Here is a 22,933-nt window from a genome sequence, read left to right as displayed (position 1 = left end):
GCTGACTATCCCAGTGACCAGCTCCTCCAGCTCAATCAGTGCCCCCAGCCCCTCCACCCGCTCCTCCTCCACCTTCAGAAATCTCAGCTTGAAGACTGGGCATCCATGAGGCACTGTGAACCATCAGCAGCAACAGCAGAATTGTACTCGGCCAACATCTGTAATCTCAAGGCTCAGCATATCCACCACTCTGCCACCAAGCCAGGGTATCAACCCTGGTTCAAATGAAGAGTAAAGGGGCATGCCAGGAGCAGCATGAGGTGTCATTCTGGAGAAGCTACAACACAGGACTACTTGCAAGCTAAACAACAGTAGCAGCAAGTGATGGACACAGCAAAGCGATCCCACACCACGTAGTCCTGCCATATCCAGTTGTGAATCGTGGTGGACAATTAAACAGTTCACTGGAGGAGGAGGCTTCACCAATATCCTCATCCTCGGTGATGGAGGAGCCCAAAACATCTGTGCAAAACACGATGCTGAAGTATTCTTAATAATCCTGAGCCTCACGGTAGCATAACGGCCTCACGGTAGCATGGTGGTTAGCATCAATGCTTCACAGCTCCAGGGTCCCAGGTTCGATTCCCGGCTGGGTCACTGTCTGTGTGGAGTCTGCACGTCCTCCCCGTGTGCGCGTGGGTTTCCTCCGGGTGCTCCGGTTTCCTCCCACAGTCCAAAGATGTGCGGGTTAGGTGGATTGGCCATGCTAAATTGCCCATAGTGTAAGGTTAATGGGGGGATTGTTGGGTTACGGGTATACCGGTTACGTGGGTTAAGTAGGGTGATCATTGCTTGGCACAACATCGAGGGCCGAAGGGCCTGTTCTGTGCTGTACTGTTCTATGTTCTATGTTCTAAGTGCTGAGTGAATTATCCATCTTGGTCGCCTCCTGAGGTCGCCAGCATCACTGATGTCAGTCTTCAGCCAATTCGATTCACCCCACATGATATCAAGAAACGCTTAAAGGCACTGGATACTGCAAAAGCTATGAGCCTGACAATATTCCGGCAGTAATCCTGAAGGCTTGTACTCCAGAACTTGCCGCATCCCTAGCTAAGCTGTTCCAGTACCTGGCAATGTGAAAAATTGCCCAGGTAAGTCCTGTACGCAAAAAGCAGGACAAATCCAACTCAGCCGATTACTGCCCTATCAATCTACTCTCAATCATTAGTAAAGTGATGGAAGGGGTCATCAACAGTGCAATCAAGTGGCACTTACTTAGGAATAACATGCTCAGTTTGGGTTTTGCCAGGTTCACTCAGCTCCTGACCTCAAACATGTTCAAACATGTACTAAAATACTGAACTCCAGAGGTGAGGTGAGACTAGCTGCCCTTGACATCAAGACAGTATTTGACTGAGTATGGCAGCAAGGAGCCCTAGAAAAACTGGGGTCAATGGGAATCGGGGCAAACTCTCCACTGGTTGGAGTGATACTTAGCACAAAGAAAGATGGTTGTGGTTGTTGGAGGTCAGTCATTTCAGTTCTGGGATATCACTGCAGTAATTTCTCAGGGTCGTGCCCTCGGCCCATCCATCTTCAGCTGCTTCATAAATGACCTCCTTTCCATCATAAGGTCAAATGCGGGGATATCTGCTGATGATTCCACAATGTTCAGCATCATCGCAAATCCTCAGACATTGAAAGCAGCCCATGTGCAAATGCAGCAAGACCTGGACAATATCCAGGCTTGGGCTGACAAGTGGCAAGTAACATACATGCTACACCAGTGCCAGCAATGACTGTCTCCAATAAGAGAGAATTAAGCCATTGCCCCATGACATTCAATGGCATTGCCATCACTGAATCCTCCACTATCAACATCCTAGGGGTTATCATTGACCAGAAACTGAACTGGACTAGGCATATAAATACTGTGGCTGCAAGAGCAGATCAGGGGCTCGGAAACTGGCGGCGAATAACTCACCTCCTTACTACCCAAAGCCTGTCCACCACTTACAAGCCACAAGTCAGGACTTTGATAGAATACTCCCCACTTGCCTGGATGTGTGCAGCTCCAACAACATTCAAGAAGCCCAACATCTTTCCAGAACACTTGATTGGCACCTCTTCCACAAAGTTCGACTCTATCCACCACCGACGCACAGTGGCAACAGTATGTACCATCTATAAGATGCACTGCAGGAACTCACCAAGCCTCCTTGAGCAGCACCTTCCAAACCCACGACCACTACCATCCCGAAGGACAGGTACATGGGAGCACCACCACCTGGAAGTTCCCCTCCAAGTCGCTCGCCATCCTGACTTGGAAATATAACGCCATTCCCTCTCTGTTACTGAGTTTAAATCCTTGCAATCCCTCCCTAATAGGACAGTGAGTGTACCTATGCCACATGGATTGCAGCGGTTCAAGAAGGCAGCTCACCGCCACCTTCTCAGGGACAGATAGGGATGGGCAACAAATGTTGGCCTAACCAGCAAACCCACATACTGTAAAAAATAATTTTTTTTAAATGCCTGGGTTATTCTCGTTATGTGGTGATAATATTGGTGCATTACAGCAGATTTGTATATTTACATAGCACCTTTAACGAAATAAAATGTCGCAAGGTGTTTCACAGGAGTATTATAAAACCAAGTTTGACACTGAGTCTTGTCGAGCTATTCGGTTAGGTGTCCAAAAGCTTGCCCAAGGAGGTAAGTTTCAAGGAATGTCTCAAAGAAGGAGAGCAAGGAACGGAAATCATCCCAGTGCTTGGTACGAAGACACAGACATCTGTGATAGAGAAATTACAATTGAGGATGCATGGGACCAGAAATGAAGGAACACCAATATCTCTGCTGGTTGTGGAGCTGGAGAAGATGACAGAAATGGGGAGGGACGAGGCCGTGGAAGGATTTGAAAACAAAGATGCATGAATTTTAAAATCATGATGTTGCTTGGGGGGGAGCCAATGTCGGTCAGAAATTACAGGGGTGATGGTACTTGAACCATACAATCCCGACAGTGCAGAAGGAGGCCATTCGGCCCATCGGGTCTGCACAGACCGTCTGAAAGAGCACCCTACCTAGGCCTAAGCCCACTCCCCCACTCTATCCCCTTAATCCCACCTACCCTGCAGGTCAATTTTATCATGGCTAATCCGCGTAACCTGCACATATTTTACTGTGGAAGGAAACCGGAGCACACGGAGCAAACCCACGCAGACACAGGCAGAATGTGCAAACTCCACAGTCATCCAAGGCCAGAATTTAACCCGGGTCCCTTCTACTGGGAGGCAGCAGTGCTATCCTAAAAGAGCACGGAGAGAGAGAGTGAGACTTCAATAAAGAGCACGGAGAGAGAGAGGGAGAGACTTCGAATGTTTAATTCAAAGGAATAATTCATGGCAGGAGAGCTCCAAGGCGTGGTCTGCGCCTCTTGCTCCATGTGGCAGACTGGGGACAGTTCCAGTCCCCAGGGTCAGCATGTGTGCAGGAAGTGTCTCCAGTTACAGCTCCTGGAAGCTCGTGTTTCATGGCTGGAGCGGCGGCTGGAGACACAGGAGCATCCGCGAGTCGGAGAGTATCGTAGATAGCACGTATAGAGGGGTGGTTACACCGCAGGCTCAGACTCCGCAGGTAGGAAGGGAATGGGTGATCACCGGACAGAGGAAGAGAGCGAGGCAGGTAGTGCAGGAATTTCCTGTGGCCATTCCCCTGCAGAACAGATATACCGTTTTGGATACTGTTGAGGGGAATGGCCTCTCAGGGGAAAACAGCAACAGCCAAACCCGTGGCACCATGGTTGGTTCTGCTGCAGAGGGGAGGAGTAATAAGTGTGACAGTGCAATAGTTATAGGAGATTCAATTGTAAGGGGAATAGACAGGCGTTTCTGTGGCCGCAAACGAGACTCCAGGATGGTATGTTGCCTCCCTGGTGCTGGGGTCAAGGATGGCTCGGAGCGGGTATAGGACATTCTGGAGGGGGATGGTGACAGCCAGTGGTCGGAGTACACATCGGTACAAACGACATAGGTAAAAAAAAGTCCGAAAGGCAGAATGCAGGGAGCTCGGAAGGAAGTTAAGAAATCGGACCTCAAAGGTAGTGATCTCAGGATTACTACCGGTGCCATGTGCTAGTCAGAGTAGAAATGACAGAATATATAGGATGAATGCGTGGCTGAAGAGATGGTGTCAGGGGGAGGGTTTCAGATTCCTGGGGCATTGGGACCGGTTCTGGGGGAGGTTGGACCTGGACAAACTGGATGGGTTACACCTGGGCAGGACTGGAACTGATGTCCTGGGAGGGCTATTTGCTAGAGCAGTTGGGAAGGGTTTAAACTAAAATGCCAGGGGGATGGGAACCTACACAAGGAGTCAGAGAAAGAGGGTGCAAGGACAAAAGCGAAAGATAGAAATGTGAATAAGAAAAGTGATAGGTGAAGAAACGAAGGACAAAATTCAAACAAGGCAGTAGAGAAAAATACAAACTTAAAGTCTCTGAGCCTTAATGCACGGAGCATTTGCAATAAAGTGGATGAACAAATCGTGCAGATAAATATGAATGGGTATGATCTAATTAGGATTATGGAGACATGGCTGCAGGATGAACAGGGATGGGAACTGAATATCCCAGGGTTTTCAGTATTTAGGAAGGACAGGCATAAAAGAAAAGGTGGTGGCATGGCACGGCTGGTTAAAGAGGAAATTAACACAATAGTGAGAAAGGATATTAGCTCTGACAATGTGGAATCTGTATGGGTAGAGTTGAAAAATACCAAGGGACAAAAAATATTAGTGGGTGTCATATATAGACCCGCAAACTGCAGTGGTGAGGTTGGGAATGGATGGATGGATGGATTTGTTTATTGTCACGTGTACCGAGGTACAGTGAAAAGTATTTTTCTGCAAGCAGCTCAACAGATTATTCAGTACATGGGAAGAAAAGGGAATTAAACAAAATTCAAGAACAAGTATAAGTTAAGTAAAAAGTGGATCTGTTGAGGAGAGCTTGCAGAGAGTCGCCTCGTTCCGGCGCCATCTTGAAAGCATCTATGCATGGCATTAAACAAGAAATTAGTGATGCATGTAATAAGGGAATATCGGTGATCATGGGTGATTTTAATCTTCACATAGATTGTGCAAATCAAATTAGCCACAATGCCTGAGAGGAGAAATTCCTGGAGTGTATACAAGATGGTTTTCTTGACCAATATGTGGAGGAACCAACTGGAGAGCAGGCCATCTTAGACTGTGTACTGTGTAATTAGAAGGGAATTATTGCCAATCTGGCTGTACGAGACCCCTTGGGGATGAGTGACCATAACATGATAGAATTTTTTATCAAGGTGGAGAGTGAAGTAGTTGATTTGGAGACTAGGGTGCTGAATCTTAATAAAGGGAACTATGAGGATATGAGGCATGAGTTGGTCTTGATAAATTGGGGAGAGTTACTTAAAGGGATAACAGTGGATCGACAATGGCAAACATTTAAGGAACGCATGGGGGAACTACAGCAACTGTTCATTTCTGTCTGGCACAAAAGCAAAGGGGGTAAGAGCCAATCCATGGCTCAGAAAGGAAATTAGAAATAGGATCCGATACAAGAACGAAGCACACGGATTGGCCAAGAAAAATAATAGGTCTGAGGATTGAGAGCAGTTTAGAATTCAGCAAAGAAGGACAAAGGGATTGATTAAGAAGGGGAAAGTACAGTATGGAAGGAAGCTTGCGGGGAATATATAAACTGACACAGAGTTTCTACAGATATGTGAAGAGAAAGAAATTGGTAAAGGGAAATGTAGGCCCCCTACAGACAGAAACAGGGGAATGCATAATAGAACAGTACAGCACAGAACAGGCCCTTCGGCCCTCGATGTTGTGCCGAGCAATGATCACCCTACTCAAACCCACGTATCCACCCTATACCCGTAACCTAACATCACCCCCTTAACCTTACCTTTTTAGGACACTACGGGCAATTTAGCATGGCCAATCCACCTAACCTGCACATCTTTGGACTGTGGGAGGAAACCGGAGCACCCGGAGGAAACCCACGCACACACGGGGAGGACGTGCAGACTCCGCACAGACAGTGACCCAGCCGGGAATCGAACCTGGGACCCTGGAGCTGTGAAGCATTTATGCTAACCACCATGCTACCGTGCTGCCATAATAATGGTCAAAGATATGGCTGAGCAATTGAATACATACTTTGGTTCTGTCTTCACAAATGAGAACACAAATCAGATCCCAGAAATGTTGGAGAATGCAAGGTTTAGTGAGAGGGAAGAACTCAGAGAGATCAATATTAGTAGAAAAATGGTGCTGGGAAAACCTGATGGGATTGAAGGCGGATAAATCCCCATGGTCTGAGAATCTGCATCCCAGAGTACTTAAGGAGGTGGCTCTGGAAATAGTGAATGCATTGGTGGTCATCTGCCAGGATTCTATAGACTCTGGAACTGTCCCTGCAGATTGGAGGGTCGTTCACGTCACTCCAATATTCAAAAAGGGAGGTAGAGAGAAAGCAGGGAATTATAGACCACCAAGCCTAACATCGGTAGTGGGGAAAATGCTTGAGTCCGTTATCAAGGGCTTTACAGCGCAACATTTAGAAAGCAGTGGCAGGATCAGTCAGAGTCAGCATGGATTTATGAAGGGAAAATCATGCTTGACAAATCTGTTGGAATTCTTTGAAGAGGTAACCAGTACAGTCGACAAGGGGGAGCCAGTTGATGTGATATATTTGGACTTTCAGACGGCGTTTGACAAAGTCCCGCATAAGAGATTATTGTGCAAAATTAAAGCGCATAAAACAACGGATTCCCTTGGCTCTTCGAGTTTCACGCTATGACCACTGTTGTTGAGTTCCACTTGTGCTTTTTCGCTCTGTTTTTTTAATCTTTTATGTATTGTTGCCAATTTGCACTGGAGACACCAATAATGTTACTCTTTTTAACTGGATACTAATATGACAGTTATTAATGATGATATTGCTTTTCAGAGTCACCAGGTATACCACTACAAGGTTTAACCGGATATCGATCAAAGGCCCAACAACCAGTTAGTTAGTTCAAGTTCAATGATAGTTTGTTTACACACAAGAAGTACTTCGACAAGCAACATAAGACACTACAAGCTAAATTACACCTAACACTACAACAACCTGTACTTAACTTCAGGCACCCGGCTTTATGCAGAGGAAAAAGGCCGTTGTTCGGATGTTGCGTGGCTGTTCTGGAGAAGTGAAATTGTTTCTGTTGGGCTCATCCGTCTGGTAGAAATCGTTGGTCTTGAACTTGCTTCTGGCTGTGGTGCTGCAATTGGTATCAGGAGTAAGCCGGGCCAAGAGAGTGCCGGTGCGCCAGGGCCAAAAGAGACCGAACACATGGCAGTGTCTCTCTTTATCCTTTGGGGTTTTGCGCTCTTTTGGGCGGTCCTTAGCTTTGGACCCAATAATTCGGCAGGCTTTGATTACTGCCTTCGATTTTAGCCAATAAAGGGCGGGTGCCTTGATGGCTGGGCGTGTCCTGGTGTCCTGAGCGGTCATTGACCTTGGCAGTTTGGGCTTCTTGGGTGAAGGGAGTAGCACCGATGAGCCTGTATCTGTATCTGATACCTGAGTACAAGTCTTTTGTTCTGGGGAAATGGGCCATAAGAATGTAAATCGGCTGGGGTTTCGATAGTGTCTGGTTATCTAGTGGCTGATATACACTTAAGCTGTGAGTTCGTCTGGATCCTGCATTGGCCACATTTCCCCTGATTCTTTGCAAGTGGCCGTACTTCCCTTTGTAAGTGGCCATCCCAGATGGCACAGTACATCTTCATGCTCGAATTCCAGTTATTTGATCGCTAGCTGGCGAATGTTGTACTGTTTCTTACTAGCCCAAGTCGCACCTGTAATAATCTTTATTAGTATGACAAGTAGGCTTACATTAACACTGCAATTAAGTTACTGTGAAAACTCCCTAGTCGCCACACTCCGGCACCTATTCAGAGTGTCCTGTTCACATAACAAGCACGTCTTTCGAGACTTGTGGGAGGAAACTGAAGGAGCCGGAAGAAACCCACGCAGACATGTAGCATTGTGGATAGCACAATTGCTTCACAGCTCTAGGGTCCCAGGTTCGATTCCGGCTTGGGTCACTGTCTGTGCGGAGTCTGCACATCCTCCCCGTGTGTGCATGGGTTTCCTCCGGGTGCTCTGGTTTCCTCCCACAGTCCAAAGATGTGCAGTTTAGGTGGATTGGCCATGGTAAATTGCCCTTAGTGGCCAAAATTACCCTTAGTGTTGGGTGGGGTTACTGGGTTATGGGGATAGGGTGGAGGTGTTGACCTTGGGTAGGGTGCTCTTTCCAAGAGCCGGTGCAGACTTGATGGGCCAAATGGCCTCCTTCTGCACTGTAAATTCTATGAACATGGGGAGAACGTGCAGACTCCTTATAGACAGTGACCCAAACCGAGAATTGAACCCGGGTCCCTGGCACTGTGAAATAACAGTGCTAACCACTGTGCTACCATGCCGCCTCAGTAACAGATTGTGGCATTTTCCCACCTTCGAATGTCAGGCTAATGGGTCTGTGGTTCCCCATTTTCTCTCTCCCTCCTTAAATAGTGGGGTTACATTTACCACCTTCCAATCTGCAGGAACCATTCCTTTTTCATAACGCTTGCTTTTTATTTCTTAGCTTTGACAATGGGCACGATTTAACCAAAAGGGAACAAAGTCCCATAGCAAGTGCACCCAGCCACGTGCCTCTCGGCGCTCGCAGCGAGGTGGCAGAAATTTTGATGACCTTAAGTTTACAAAGGGTAAAATGTGGGAGACCAGCCAGCGGCGTATGGAAATTGTTGAGTCTCGAGGCCATGGACATGAATGTGGGTTTCAGCAGCAGATGAGGTGAGACAGGCAATGTTGAATGATGTTACTTAGGTGGAAATAGTCTATCTTGGTGATGGTACAAAATGAGGTTGGAAGCTTATCTTGGGATGAAATGTGATATCCAAGTTGTGACAGACTGGTTAAGTCTTCTATTGCGAAGGAGGGTGATGGAACTTGCAGCTAGGGAATAGATTTTGGATCAGGGACTGAAAATAGTGGCTTTTGTCTTCCCACTGTTTAATTAGAGGTCAAAAGCTGCGGACAGAATTTGAGGACAAGGAGGGAAAGTTTGCTTTTGTCATCATATACAAAGTGTAAAATTCAGAGACCAGACAAAATTTGGAATTGAAGACCATGTAGATGCCATGGTATCAGGACAATTTATTAAGCAAAAGAGTTATATTAAAAAAACCATGATTGTTGATATCCCAGATCAGGGGCGGGATTCTTCAACCCCCAGCCGGGTCGGAGAATCGTCGGGGGGGGGGGGGCGGTGTGAATCCCGCCCCCGTGGCTGCCCAAATTCTCTGGCGCCAGGTTTTTGGCGGGGACGGCAGGTCCCCCCCCCGGCGATTCTCCGGCACGCAACAGGCCAAGTGACCACCCGCTTTTTGCCAGTCCCGCTGGCGTAAATTAGAGTAGGTCCTTACCGGCGGGACCTGGCAGCACGGGCGGCCTCCGGGATTCTCGGGGGGGGGGGGGGGGGCGCGGGGGAATCTGACCCCAGGAGGTGCCCCACGGTGGCCTGGCCTGCAATCGGGGCCCACCGATCTGCGGGCGGGCCTGTGCCATGGGGGCATTATTCTTCCGCAGCAGCGGCTGTAGTGGTCTGCCATGGCTGGTGCGGAGACCAAGCCCTCTACGCATGTCCTGCGATGACGCCAGCACACGCTGGCGCTCCCGCGCATGGGCCAACTCGTGCTGGCTGGCGGAGGCCCTTCGGCGCCTGTTGTCGTGGCGCCAAGCCCCTTCCCCGTCGGCCATTGCGGCGCAAACCAGTCCGGGGCCGGACTAGCTCCTGAAGGTGCGGAGGATACCGCACCTTTGGGCTGGCCCGACGACCGAGTGGTTCACGCCACTCCTTCCCACCGGAGTTGCCCGCGCCGCTGATTACGGGAGAATCCCGCCCCACATCGTTCTTGATTCCCACTGTCTCTAGCGGCTACACACAAGCTTGTTGTGACTTCTGTTCTTTCTTTCCCTCTGCTGTATTCTAAATCTGTGCAATGAGCTTTTCCGAGCCTTTTCTTTTATCTCCTGTAATCAGGGACTCTTCCTGATCTTGTTATCCATTTGTCGATCCTTACATTGACTTTACATCGTGATCAGGACTCAGTCATGAGTCTTGAGCCACAGTCATGACCCAAACACACACAATCAATTTAGACATATGATTCTAATTACCTCAAGCCATGCAAGCAGTACTCGCTCAACTGCAATTCACCCTTCACCGACCAGGAATTTGTACAAAATGCACATAGAAAGGAAATCATGCCCGGGAGTGGGAGAGGTTTCGCAGGTACAACATCTCTACTGTGGTGGGGAGAGTGAAAGCCGATCTGGCAAGGTGGGATGGTCTCCCCCTGTCACTGGTGGGTTGGGTACAGGCGGTTAAAATGAATGTGTTGCCGCGATTTCTGTTTATTTTTCAATGCCTACCGATTTTCCTGCCAAAGTCTTTTTTCGGGGAGACTGAGGGAAGGATTACCTCGTTCATATGGGGAGGGAAGGTGGCCAGAGTGAGAAAGGTGCTGCTACAGAGGGGAAGGCAGGCAGGGGGTTTGGGTCTTCCGAACCTGATGTACTACTACTGGGCGGCGAATGTGGAGAAGGTGCTTGGGTCAGCGGGGTTGATTCCCAGTGGGTCAGTTTGTGCAGGGGGTCGGGACTGAAAGCACTCGCAACAGCGCCACTCGCGATAGCTCCGGGGAAATACTCAGGGAGCCCGGTAATAATAGCTTCATTGAAAATCTGGAGGCAGTTTCGCCAACACTTTGGGTTGTGGGGCAGGGTCAAGGGAAATGCCGATTCGGGGGAACCACAGATTTGAGCCACGGAGGTGGGATGGAAATTTTCGGAAATGGGAAGAGAAGGGGATTAAGACGCTAAAAGATTTGTTTCTTCGGAGTCGGTTTGTAGGATTGAGGGAGCTGGAAGTGAAGTATGGGCTGGTGCAGGGAGAAATGTTTAGATACATGCAGGTTCGAGATTATGCCAGAAAGGAGATACAGAGCTTCCTGGAGGAACCGGCTTCCACATTGCTGGAGGAGGTGCTGACGACAAGGGGACTGGAGAAGGGGGTAGTGTCAGCGGTGTACAGAGATATTTTGCAAGAGGATAAGGCACAACTGGAAGGGATCAAAGCAAAGTGGGAGGAAGAGTTGGGAGAGGTTATAGAGGAGGGGGTCTATTGTGAGGTGCTCTGGAGAGTAAATGCCTCCACCTCATGTACGAGGTTGGGGCTGATACAGCTGAAGGTGATATACAGAGCGCACCTCACGAGGGCGAGGATGAGCCTATTCTTTGAAGGAGTAGAAGATGTGTGTGAGCTTTGCGGGGGAGGGCCCGCTAATCACGCTCGTATGTTTCGGTCCTGTCCAAAGCTAGAGGAGTACTGGAAGGAGGTTTTTAGGGTAATTTCCAAGGTGGTGCATGTGAAACTGGACCCGGGTCCCCGGGAGGCCATATTCGGGGTGTCGGACCAGCCAGGGTTGGAAACGGGTGCGGAGGCAGATATCGTAGCCTTCGCCTCGTTGATTGCCCGAAGGTTGATCCTGTTAGGATGGCGAGCAGCCTCTCCACCCTGTGCCCTGGCGTGGTGGGGGGACCAGTTGGAATTCTTGACTCTTGAGAAGGTTAAATTTGAACTGGGGGGGAAGGACGGAGGGGTTCTACAATTCATGGGCTCATGGGCATTATTCATTGTGCACTTTCAAGAACTGGATAACATCAAACATTAGTGGGGGGGGGGGATGGGTGGGAGGGTTGGGGGGAGGGGGGCTGTGTGTGTTGAGCGTATCTATGGGTAATCCCTGATTCCTTTTTGTCATTTGTTTATGTAAACATGCGGGCTAATGTTTGGGGGTTGGTGAGAGGATGGAATCATTGTTATTGTCATGGGGATTGACATATTTGTTACTGATTATTGTTTATGTAAATTCGGGAGAAAATATGAAAAAGGAGAATAAAAATATTTTAAAGATAGAATGGAAATCATAACTTCATAAAGAATAAAACAAAATACAAGTATAAAAAATTCACATTTTCTATAGGTGTTATTTGTGATATTGATGAGAGTTGTATCGGTACTGTTGCAAGTGCAGAAATCTGGTTGGAGGGATTAAAACATGGAGTTCCAGGAAAGACGGGAAGAATTTAGGCGGTGTCTACACTATCGAGGACTTTGGAGAAGAAAAGGCAGGTTGGAGATGGGATGGTAGTTTGCAAGGCTGGTCAGGTCAAACGTTGTTGTTTTGAGGAGAGGGCTGATGAGAGGCCAGGAACAGAGCTTGGTTGATCCTTACCAGACTCCTTAATGACCCTTTTCTGGACTGAACTGTTCTCTCCGTACATCGTCTTTACTGTTGTCGCACTATACTCCATATGCTTGACCCAATGTCTATGTATTTACATTGTGTATTTATCGCGTGTGCTATGTTTTTCATGTATTGAACGATCTGCCTGGACTGTATGCCGAACAATACTTTACATTGTACCTCTGTACGAATGGCAATAAATCTAATTGTAAATCATAGTTTACTGGCAATACGATCGAGCAAACTGATGCAGGGTCTCATGGCCAAGATGAGCTCAATGAGGTCATGAAGCGAGATGGGAGGAAAACATGGGTATGATGCAAGTTCAAGGCTTGAAGAGGGAAGGGCATTAAAGAAAATTTGACCAGATGGATTTATATCAGGGAGGAACACAGCAGAAGTAGCTGATTAGATTGTCACAGTGGTACTGACAAAACATCTATGAGCCAAGCTCCTTGTACTTGTTGGAGGTGAGGCTGGAGGGGTCATGGCAAGAGAGGTTTTAGAAGAAAATTTTCAGTTGAGAAAATAAGCTGGAGACTATCTTTGCATTCCATGATGATACTGGCATAATCGGTTTTAGAAAATAAGAGCAGGACCCAATAATGTTTTAAGGGTCCATCCAATCTGATCTGTTGGTAGAAGGCTAAACCAGTTGTCTACCATATCCTTGCAAATCTGTGTTTCTTGGACATAAAGGAGCAGAGATGAGGCCCATGCCAGAGGGAAATGCCATTATCAATATATTTTAATGTATCTAGTCAATCACTGATCACACTTGAATTATTTTGTCTATTAACTTAAGTGTTAAAGTAAATCAAGCCATGTTCCTTGCTTGATGATGTTTGTAAATTAACTTAAACAAAGCTGCTAGATATATTTCTATAGGCAACAACATCCTTCCGAGACAGATATTCTTAATGTATAAGCTCAGGAAGTAAGTGTTGGCTAGCTATGCACTATGACCAGTCGGGGTGGTGGGGAATATGATGTGAGGAAGCATGTGCATTTTGTAGCCTTGCAAACCCTAGCTGTATCTGTTTTCCCTTTCAAAGACATTGGGTTCTGGGAGAAATTGTTTTGAATTCAATTTTGCTCTTTTACATTCTCCAGTTCAAAAATAATTCTAAAACAAATTAGGCACTTTGGAGCTCTGGAGTTCATTGGATGTATTTTTTTCTTCTAAATAAAATTATTTATACCAACAGGTTGACCTAGAACAATACAAAAAAGCACTGACTGATGCTGGATGCAATTTGGCTCCTTTGAATTACATCAAACGATGGAAGTAAGTACGAACAATGCTGAGAGGAGTTGTATTGTCACGGGCACAGTAAATATAAATCACTAAAACAAAACTCAAACATGAACCATATCCTAAAACTCTCTTTTAGAGTTTTGAATGTATGCTCAATCACTTTTTGTTTTTCAAAAAATGGGAAATGAAAGATGTCAGGAATGGGACATATTTTGACACCAGGTATGAAAATGAACAAGTAACTTAACCTGGAGCTCAAACTCCCAAGAGAAAAAACACTGCAACTGATTAAAAACTCATGAGTTTAAATATTTCAAAACTGAAGCTAGTGTTAAAAGCCTTACCAAAGTACACGATTACCAAAGAACCTGAACGGGCTGCTGAGTGAGGCAATAATTTTCAATTCCTCTCTGGCCACAGAAGGTGCTGGAGAACTAGGTTAGCCAATGTGGTGTCATTATTCGAGCCTGGTGGGGGAAACTATTGGAAGCAATTCTGAGAGTTAGAATTAATCTGCATTTGGAGAGGCAGGGATTAATCAAGAGCAGTCAGAATGGTTTTGTTAAGGGGAGGACATGTCTGACCGACTTGATAGAATTTTTAAAAGAGGTGACCAGGTGTGTAGATGAGGGAAATGCATTTGACGTAGCCTACTTGGACTTCAGTTAGGCTTTGGATAAGGTCCCACAGGGAGACTGATGGTGAAGGTAAGAAACAATGAGATCCATTGAAATTTGGCAAATTGGATCCAGAATTGGCTGAGTGGTAGAAAGTAGAGGCTGATAGTTGAGGAGTGTTTTACTGAGTGGAAGCCTGTGACCATTGGGATTCTGTAGGCATCAGTGTTGGGGCGCTTGTTGTTTATGGTTTATATAATTTAGACATGAATGCAGGAGGGTTGATCACTAAGTTTGTGGATGATACGAAAATTGATGGGGTGGTAAATAATGGTTAGTCTTCGATTGCAGGAGGATTTAGACAGGCTGGTCAGATAGATTGATCAGTGGCACATGGAATTTAATCTGGATAAGTGTGACGTGATGCACTTGGGTATGACAAACAAGGCAAGGGAACACATGACAAACGGCAGGATCCTGGGAAGCACTAAGGATCAAAGTGATCTTGGTCTGCATGTGCACCGGTACCTTAAGGTAGCAGAGCAGGTGGATACAGTGGTTAAGAAGGCGTATGACATACTTGCCTTTATCAGTTGGGACATAGAGTTTAGGAGCAGGGAGGTTATGCTGGAACTGTATAAAATGTTGGTTAGGCCACAGCTGGAGTATTGTGTGCAGTTCTGGAATCTACATTATAGGAGGGATGTGATAGCACTGGAAAGGGTGCAGAGGAGATTTACCAGGATGTTGCCTGGGCTGAAGAGTGTTAATTATGAAGAGAGAATAGACTTGGATTGTTTTCCTTGGTGTAGAGGAGTCTGAGGGGGGGACATGATTGAGATGTATAAAATTATGAGGGGCATGGATAGAGTAGACAGGAACAAACTTTTCCCCTTGGTGGAGGGGTCAATGACCAGGGGGCATAGATTTAAGGTAACGGGCAGGAGGTTTAGAGGGGATGTGAGGGTATGGAAGTTTGGAATTTGCTGCCTGAAAGGGTGGTGGAGGCAGAGACCCTCATAACATTTGTGAAGTATTTAGATGTGCATTTGCGTACAAGGATATGGGCCAAGTGCTGGAAAATGTGATTAGAATGGTTAGGTGGATGTTTTTGACCAGCGCAGACACAGAAGGGCTTTTTCTGTGTTGTATGATTCTATGACCCTATCTGTTTGGAATGAGGCTGTGAGTCAACAGATTGGAGAGGGAAAATCACCCGACTTAATTGAAAATTTAAAGGGACCACATCCCCAAATGTTTGTCTGTTGTTCATCTGCCCCCAAGCCATGAACATAGAACAGTAAAGCACAGAACAGGCCCTTCGGCCCTCAATGTTGTGCCGAGCCATGATCACCCTACTCAAACCCACGTATCCACCCTATACCCGTAACCCAACAACCTCCCCCTTAACCCTACTTTTATTAGGACACTACGGGCAATTTAGCATGGCCAATCCACCTAACCCGCACATCTTTGGACTGTGGGAGGAAACCGGAGCACCCGGAGGAAACCCACGCACACGGGGAGGACGTGCAGACTCCACACAGACAGTGACCCAGCCGGGAATCGAACCTGAGACCCTGGAGCTGTGAAGCATTTATGCTAACCACCATGCTACCCTGCTGCCCCATGAGTTGAAGGGATTTTCTACTTACATGTAGAGGTTGCACATTAGTTGGAAATTAAATATACAATATCTACTCCAAGTAATCCACAATTCTTTCCATTCACTGTTCTTCTGGCTTTTACAGATTTATAAAGATGTGTTTGGTTCTAATACAATCGTGAACAAATATGTGGCAAGTAAGAATAAATCTGGCTGATATTATTCATGCTCCTGTGGCAATGAAAAATTGAAGGAAGATGAATAGCACCTGGTAAACTGTTAAGAGGTTTCTCCCTCACCCATGAAGTAATTGATCACAATATTTGTTCCGCTTGTTAAAGATGTTGATCAGTAAAACAACTCAATTCTATAGATTTACACTTTAATTGTTTAATTTATCTTAATTGACAGGGCATTTACCAAAATGGCTTCAGCCCCTGCTAACTTTGGAGGGAGTGGACCAAAATCAATAAGGTATGTGGCGTAAAGCTCGTGAAACCTTACTGGATTAAAAAAAATGTGAAATTTTTTTTTTAAAACATCAATTTTGGAGAACAACTTTTGTTCTCCGGAAACCTTTGTGCATGGTTAGGAATTACAAAATTGACCAGTGATTTGATGATATTTGTTTGTGCAAATGCTCAGCTTATAGAATGTTCCAGAATAGAATGAGCCATTGGCCCATTAATTTTCTACTAGTGGTCTAATTCTCTTTTAAAGACACTTATGGACTCAGTTTCAACAACAGTGTGGGCAGGGAATTCCTCACTTATGCATCATTTGTAAAGAAGTTTTTCTAATTTTAATCTTGTGTTTGTGCTTTCACGTTTAACACCTCACTCACCAATGGAAACTTGATCATAACTCATCATAAACTTGAAGACCTCTACCATGTCATGCCTCAACTTTCTCTGCTCTGATGGAAGTAAATACAACATTTCATATATTGCTTCAGAACTGTCACAAATTTGCATTCATCGTGGAAAAAATGTAATGAAGCTACACTGCACCTATTCCATTTTTTAAATATCTTTCACAAAATGGTATGCCTAGAGCTTTGTACAATATTTCAGTTGTAGACTGATGAAGGTCTTGAACAAGTTTATCAATAGTTCCTCTCATTTTATTTCCTGTATCTCTATCCAAAGCAAAGAGCCGTTTTTTAATTCTTATATGGGATGTGAGCATCCTTACCAAGGCCAGCTATCCTTGTGAAGGCAGTGGTGAGCCACCTTCTTGGACCACTGCAGTCCATCTGGTGTAGGTATGCTCACAATACTGTTAGAAAAGGATTCCAGGATTTTGACCCAGTGACAGTGAAGGAGCGGCAGTCTCAGGAGGGCGTGTGACTTGGAGAGGAACTTGCAGGTGGTGATGATCCCATGTCTTTCTAAGTGGTCGAGTTTACGGGTTGGAAGGTGCTGTTGAAGGATGCTTAGCAAGTTGCTGCAGTACTTAAGGAAGACTTTCACTCCATTGCATGCCATGCCCCTAGCAAAGCTGTTCAACTACAACCACAGCACTGCCATCTACCCTGCAATGTGTGTCCTGTACACAAAAACAGGACAAAAATAACCCAGCCAATTATCATCCCATCAATCTACTCGCGGTCATCAGTAAAGTGATGGAAGGGGCAATCAACAGTATTTGATTGAGTGTGGCATCGGGGAACAGCAGCAAAACTGGGATCAGTAAGAATCAGAGGAAAACTCTCAACTGGTTGGAGTCATACCTATGCTATGATCCCAGCTGATGTTACTATCGGACAAGTCAGATCCCAAAATGAAATTTGGCTTTATAGATCATAACTTTTACTTTTTGTTTAGATATGTCGCTGAACAGTCACAGGACCTCTAATTAACTTTTTAACAACAGAATAAAACATTTATTAAACAAAAGATTAACTATAATATACTACTCCTTCATCACCCTTTACAGATATATGCAGATTTCTGAGGATAACACCCAAGTTACAAAATATCTCTTACTAATATTCTCAGAAAGTATGCAGTCCATGTAACCGAACAGGTGAAATTTGGTAAGACATCCCACCACTGGCAGGTGCTATCCAAAACAACGTCTCATTAATTATCCTAGACTCCTGTCACACTGTGAGACAACTGGTCTCACTGGAACTCTGACTTTTACACGAGGGTTTCCAATCTTGAAGAACATACCTTGAAATTTTCTCCCAAAAAGTCCCCCCCCCCCCCCCAAATACGTTCACCAAGGATCCAGCTCCAGGGTTTCAACCCTTCCTTTTGATATTCCTCTACCCTGGTTCACAACATGCATTCAAGTTTCCACGCAGCCTCTCAGTTACCTAGCTACGCCAACAAAACACCACTGCTTCACAGGCTGTATTAAGATGTCGCCAACCTTGGTTATCTGTCTTCTTACAAGTTGATGTCCCCAGATCTGCTCTTTGCAGCCCTATCTTTTTTTAAAAAATAATTTTTATTCAAATTTTCACAAAAAAGAAAACAATAACAGAAAATTCTAAGAACAAAAAAAACAGAACCCCCCCCAGCCGTAAATACAAAAGAGAAACAATAAATTAACACCCGTCATTGGCAAAAAAACAGATATTCAACCCAAAACAAAATCACAGAGACAACCCCCCTCCCCCCCCGGGTTGCTGCTGCTGCTGACCTTTTGTTTTTACTGTTCTGCCAGGAGATCTAGGAATGGTTGCCATCTCCTGAAAAACCCCTGCACTGACCCCCTTAGAGCAAATTTCACCCTCTCCAATTTAATAAACCCCACCATATCGTTGACCCAGGCCTCCACGCTTGGGGGCCTCGCATCCTTCCACTGAAGAAGAATCCTCCGCCGGGCTACCAGGAACGCAAAGGCCAGAACACCAGCCTCTTTCGCCTCCTGCACTCCCGGCTTCACTGCAACCCCAAATATTGCGAGTCCCCAGCCTGGATTGACCCTGGATCCTACCACACTCGATACCGTCCTTGCTACACCCTTCCAAAATTCCCCCAGCGCTGAGCATGCCCAGAACACATGGACATGGTTTGCTGGGCTCCCTGAACACCTAATACACCTGTCCTCGGTCCCAAAAAACCGGCTCATCCTTGTCCCGGTCATATGAGCCCTATGCAGTACCTTAAACTGTATGAGGCTAAGCTTCGCACACGAAGAGGAGGAGTTCACCCTTTCTACGGCATCCGCCCACGTCCCCTCCTCAATCTCCTCACCCAGCTCCTCCTCCCATTTATCTTTCAGCTCCTCCACTGAGGCCTCGTCTACCTCCTGCATCACCTGGTACATTTCCGAGATCCCCCCCTCTCCAACCCATACCCCCGCGAGCACACTGTCCTGGACCCCACGCGGCGGCAGCAAGGGGAACCCCGCCACCTGCCGCCTGACAAACGCCCTTACTTGCATGTACCTAAAGGTGTTCCCCAGGGGGAGCCTGAACTTCCCTTCCAGCTCACCCAGGCTCGCGAACTTCCCGTCTATGAACAGGTCCCCCAGCCTCCTGACACCTGCCCTGTGCCAACTCAGGAACCCGCCATTAATTCTCCCCGGAACAAACCGGTTGTTCCCCCGTATCGGGGACCCCATCGAGGCCCCCACCTCCCCCCTGTGCCGCCTCCATTGCCCCCAAATCTTGAGGGTAGCTGCCACCACCGGGCTCGTGGTATACCTCGTCGGAGGGAGCGGCAGCGGCGCCGTTGCAAGCGCTTCCAGGCTCGTACCCACACAGGATGCCATCTCCAGCCTCTTCCATGCCGCCCCCTCCCCGTCCATTACCCACTTACGCACCATCGCTGCGTTGGCAGTCCAATAATACCCACAGAGGTTGGGCAACGCCAGCCCCCCCCCCCCCCCCCCAATCCCTGCCCCGCTCCAAGAACACCCGCCTCACCCTTGGAGTCCCTTGTGCCCACACAAACCCCGTAATGCTCCTGTTAACCCGCCTGAAAAAGGCCTTCGGGATAAGGATGGGGAGGCACTGGAACAGGAACAGAAACCTCGGGAGCACCGTCATCTTGACTGACTGCACCCTACCCGCCAAAGACAGTGGCAGCATGTCCCACCTCTTAAACTCCTCCTCCATTTGCTCCACCATCCTTGTGAGGTTTAGCTTATGCAAGGCCTCCCAGCTCCGGCCACCTGAACCCCCAAGTACCTGAAGCTCCTCTCTGCCCTTTTCAGTGGGAGCCTCCCAATCCCCCCCTCCTGGTCCTCCGGGTGTACCACAAACAGCTCGCTTTTCCCAAAGTTAAGCTTATACTCTGAGAAATCCCCAAATTCCCGGAGAATCCCCATCACCACCGGCATTCCCCCCACCGGGTCCGCCACATACAACAATAGGTCATCCGCATAGAGCGACACTCGGTGCTCCTCCCCACCCCGGACCAGCCCCCTCCAATCCCCCGACATCGTCAGGAGCAAAGCCCCCCCCCCCCCCCCCCCCCTCGCCTCGTTGAAGGTCCTAACCAACAGGGGGCCCAGCAGGTCTGCATACGCCTTGTAAAATTCAACCGGGAACCCATCCGGCCCCGGCGCCTTCCCCGACTGCATGTTCCCTATCCCTTTAACCAGCTCCTCAAGCTCAACTGGTGCCCCCACCCCAGACCCTCCACCCTTCCCTCCTCCACCCTCTGGAATCTCAGACGGTCCAAAAAGCGCCCCATCCCCTCCCTTCTCCGCCGGAGGTTCGGACCGATATAGTCTCTCATAAAAGTCCCTGAAGACCCCATTAATGTCTACCCCCTCCGCACCACATTTCCTCCCCGGTCCTTAACTCCACCAATCTCCCTAGCCGCATCCCGCTTACGGAGCTGGTGTGCCAGCATCCTACTCGCCTTCTCCCCATACTCGTACACCGCACTCTGAGCCTTTCTCCATTGAGCCTCCACCTTTCTGGTGATCAACAAGTCGAACTCAGCACGAAGGCTGCGCCGCTCCCTCAGCAATCCCTTCTCCGGGGCCTCCGCGTGCCTCCTGTCCACCCTCACCATCTCCCCCACCAATCTCTCCCTTTCTCTCTGCTCCCCTCTCTCCCTGTGGGCCCGAATGGAGATCAACTCCCCCCGAACCACTGCCTTCAGTGCCTCCCAGACCGTCCCCACTCTGACCTCCCCATTATCGTTGGCCTCCAGGTACCTCTCGATGCATCCTCGAACCTGCCTGCCCACCTCCTCATCTGCCAGCAGCCCCACCTCCAAGCGCCACAACGGGCGCTGGTCCCTCTCCTCCCCCAGCTCGAGGTCCACCCAGTGCGGGGCATGGTCAGAAATGGCTGTCGCCGAGTACTCAGCGTCTACTACCCCCGCAATCAGCGCCCTACTCAAAACAAAGAAGTCGATCCGGGAGTAGGCCTTATGCACATGGGAGAAGTATGAAAATTCCCTGGTCGTTGGCCTCGCGAGCCTCCAAGGATCCACCCCTCCCATCTGGTCCATAAACCTCCTTAGCACCTTAGCTGCCGTAGGCCTCCTACCCGTCCCGGAACTGGATCGATCCAGTGGCGGATCCAGCACCGTGGTGAAACCCCCCCCCCATTATCAGGCCCCCTGCCTCCAAATCTGGAATCCGGCCCAACATGCGCCGCATGAAACCCGCATCATCCCAATTCGGGGCGTATACATTAACCAGCGCCACCCGCTCCCCTTGCAGCTTGCCGCTCACCATCACGTACCTCCCGCCGCTGTCTGCCACCACACTCGACGCCTCAAACGACACCCTCTTCCCCACCAGGAACGCCACTCCCCCCGGTTTTTTGCATCCAGCCCCGAATGAAACACTTGGCCTACCCACCCCTTCCTCAACCTGACTTGATCCGCCACCTTCAGGTGCGTCTCCTGAAGCATAGCCACGTCCGCCTTCAGCCCCCTCAGGTGCGCGAACACGCAGGACCGTTTGACCGGCCCATTCAGTCTCCTCACATTCCAGGTGATCAGCCGGATCGGAGGGCCACCTGCCCCCCTCCCCCGTCGACTAGCCATCACCCTTCCGTAGTCCGCCACGTGCCCGCGCCCCCCGCTCAGCCCGTTCCCCACAGTGACAGACCGCCATCCTGATCCCCTCTGCACGCTCCAGCTCCTCCTTGGCCATTCCAGCAGCAACCCGGTATCCCCCCACTTTTTCCACCCCCCAAGCTAGGGCCCCTCCGGGTTGCGTAACCCCGGTCATTGTACTTCCGTAAGTCAGCCGACTCCTGCTGACCCCGGCTGCTCCCGCCATCCCAATTACCCTCCCCAGTGTCCCCCAACCATTCCCCCAATGCCGACCCCGCCCCCTGCTTCTCCAGCGCGGGAGAGAGGCCCGCGCCCCCCCATCCCAAGCCCCGCCCCCGACCCAAAATGCGGGAAGACAGGCACATGACCCAACAGGGCCGCGAACCCCACCCAAACCCGTAACTAGTGAAATAATAAAAATCCCAACATGATATGATAAAACACCCAAGTAAACAGATAACAGTCCCGAAAAGCAGAAAAGAAAAGGCAAGACAGCAAAAAAAAACATCGTCCAATAGAACCAAAAAGAGCGAAAGGATATCAAGGAGGACAAAGCCTCCGGGCTGCGTACAACGTTCCCCAGCCCCCAGCCCTCAGTTCAAGTCCAGCTTCTCTGCCTGGACAGAAGTCCAGGCCTCCTCCGGGGAGTCAAAATAAAGTTGGCGGTCTTTATAAGTGACCCACAGGCGTGCCGGCTGTAACAGGCCAAACTTGACCCCCTTCTTGTGGAGCACTGCCTTCTCCCGGTTAAACCCAGCACTTCTCTTCGCCACCTCCGCACTCCAGTCCTGGTAAATCCTGATCTCCGTATTCTCCCACTTACTACTCCTCTCCCTCTTCGCCCAACAAACACACACTCACGGTCGACCAAGCGTTGAAATCGGACCAGCACTGCCCTAGGTGGCTCGTTCGGCCCGGGCTTCCACAGCCGCACCCGATGGGCACTCTCCAGCTCCAGGGGTCCCCGGAACGACCCCGCGCCCATCAGCGAGTTCAGCATCAGGACCACGTAGGCCCCCAAATCCGAACCTTCCAGCCCCTCCGGGAGGCCCAAAATCCGCAGATTCTTCCGGCAGGAGCGGTTCTCCATCTCCTCCATCCTTGCCAA

General features: G+C 48.5%; 1 protein-coding gene across 3 annotated transcripts in view; it reads left to right on the top strand.

Moving 5' to 3' along the window:
• The window catches only part of scfd1 (sec1 family domain containing 1), a 355,173-nt gene that overhangs the window by 221,889 nt on the left and 110,351 nt on the right, over positions 1–22,933 (top strand). For all 3 annotated transcript variants that reach the window (XM_038781482.1, XM_038781472.1, XM_038781490.1), the window contains 2 exons: positions 13,572–13,651; positions 16,256–16,318. In XM_038781482.1, coding sequence (XP_038637410.1) covers positions 13,572–13,651; positions 16,256–16,318 — 143 coding nt within the window. The remainder of the gene's footprint in view (positions 1–13,571; positions 13,652–16,255; positions 16,319–22,933) is intronic.

This window comes from Scyliorhinus canicula, chromosome 2 (assembly GCF_902713615.1).
Source record: "Scyliorhinus canicula chromosome 2, sScyCan1.1, whole genome shotgun sequence".
In the NCBI taxonomy this organism is placed as follows: domain Eukaryota; kingdom Metazoa; phylum Chordata; class Chondrichthyes; order Carcharhiniformes; family Scyliorhinidae; genus Scyliorhinus; species Scyliorhinus canicula.
This window is presented reverse-complemented; position numbering and strand designations above follow the sequence as displayed.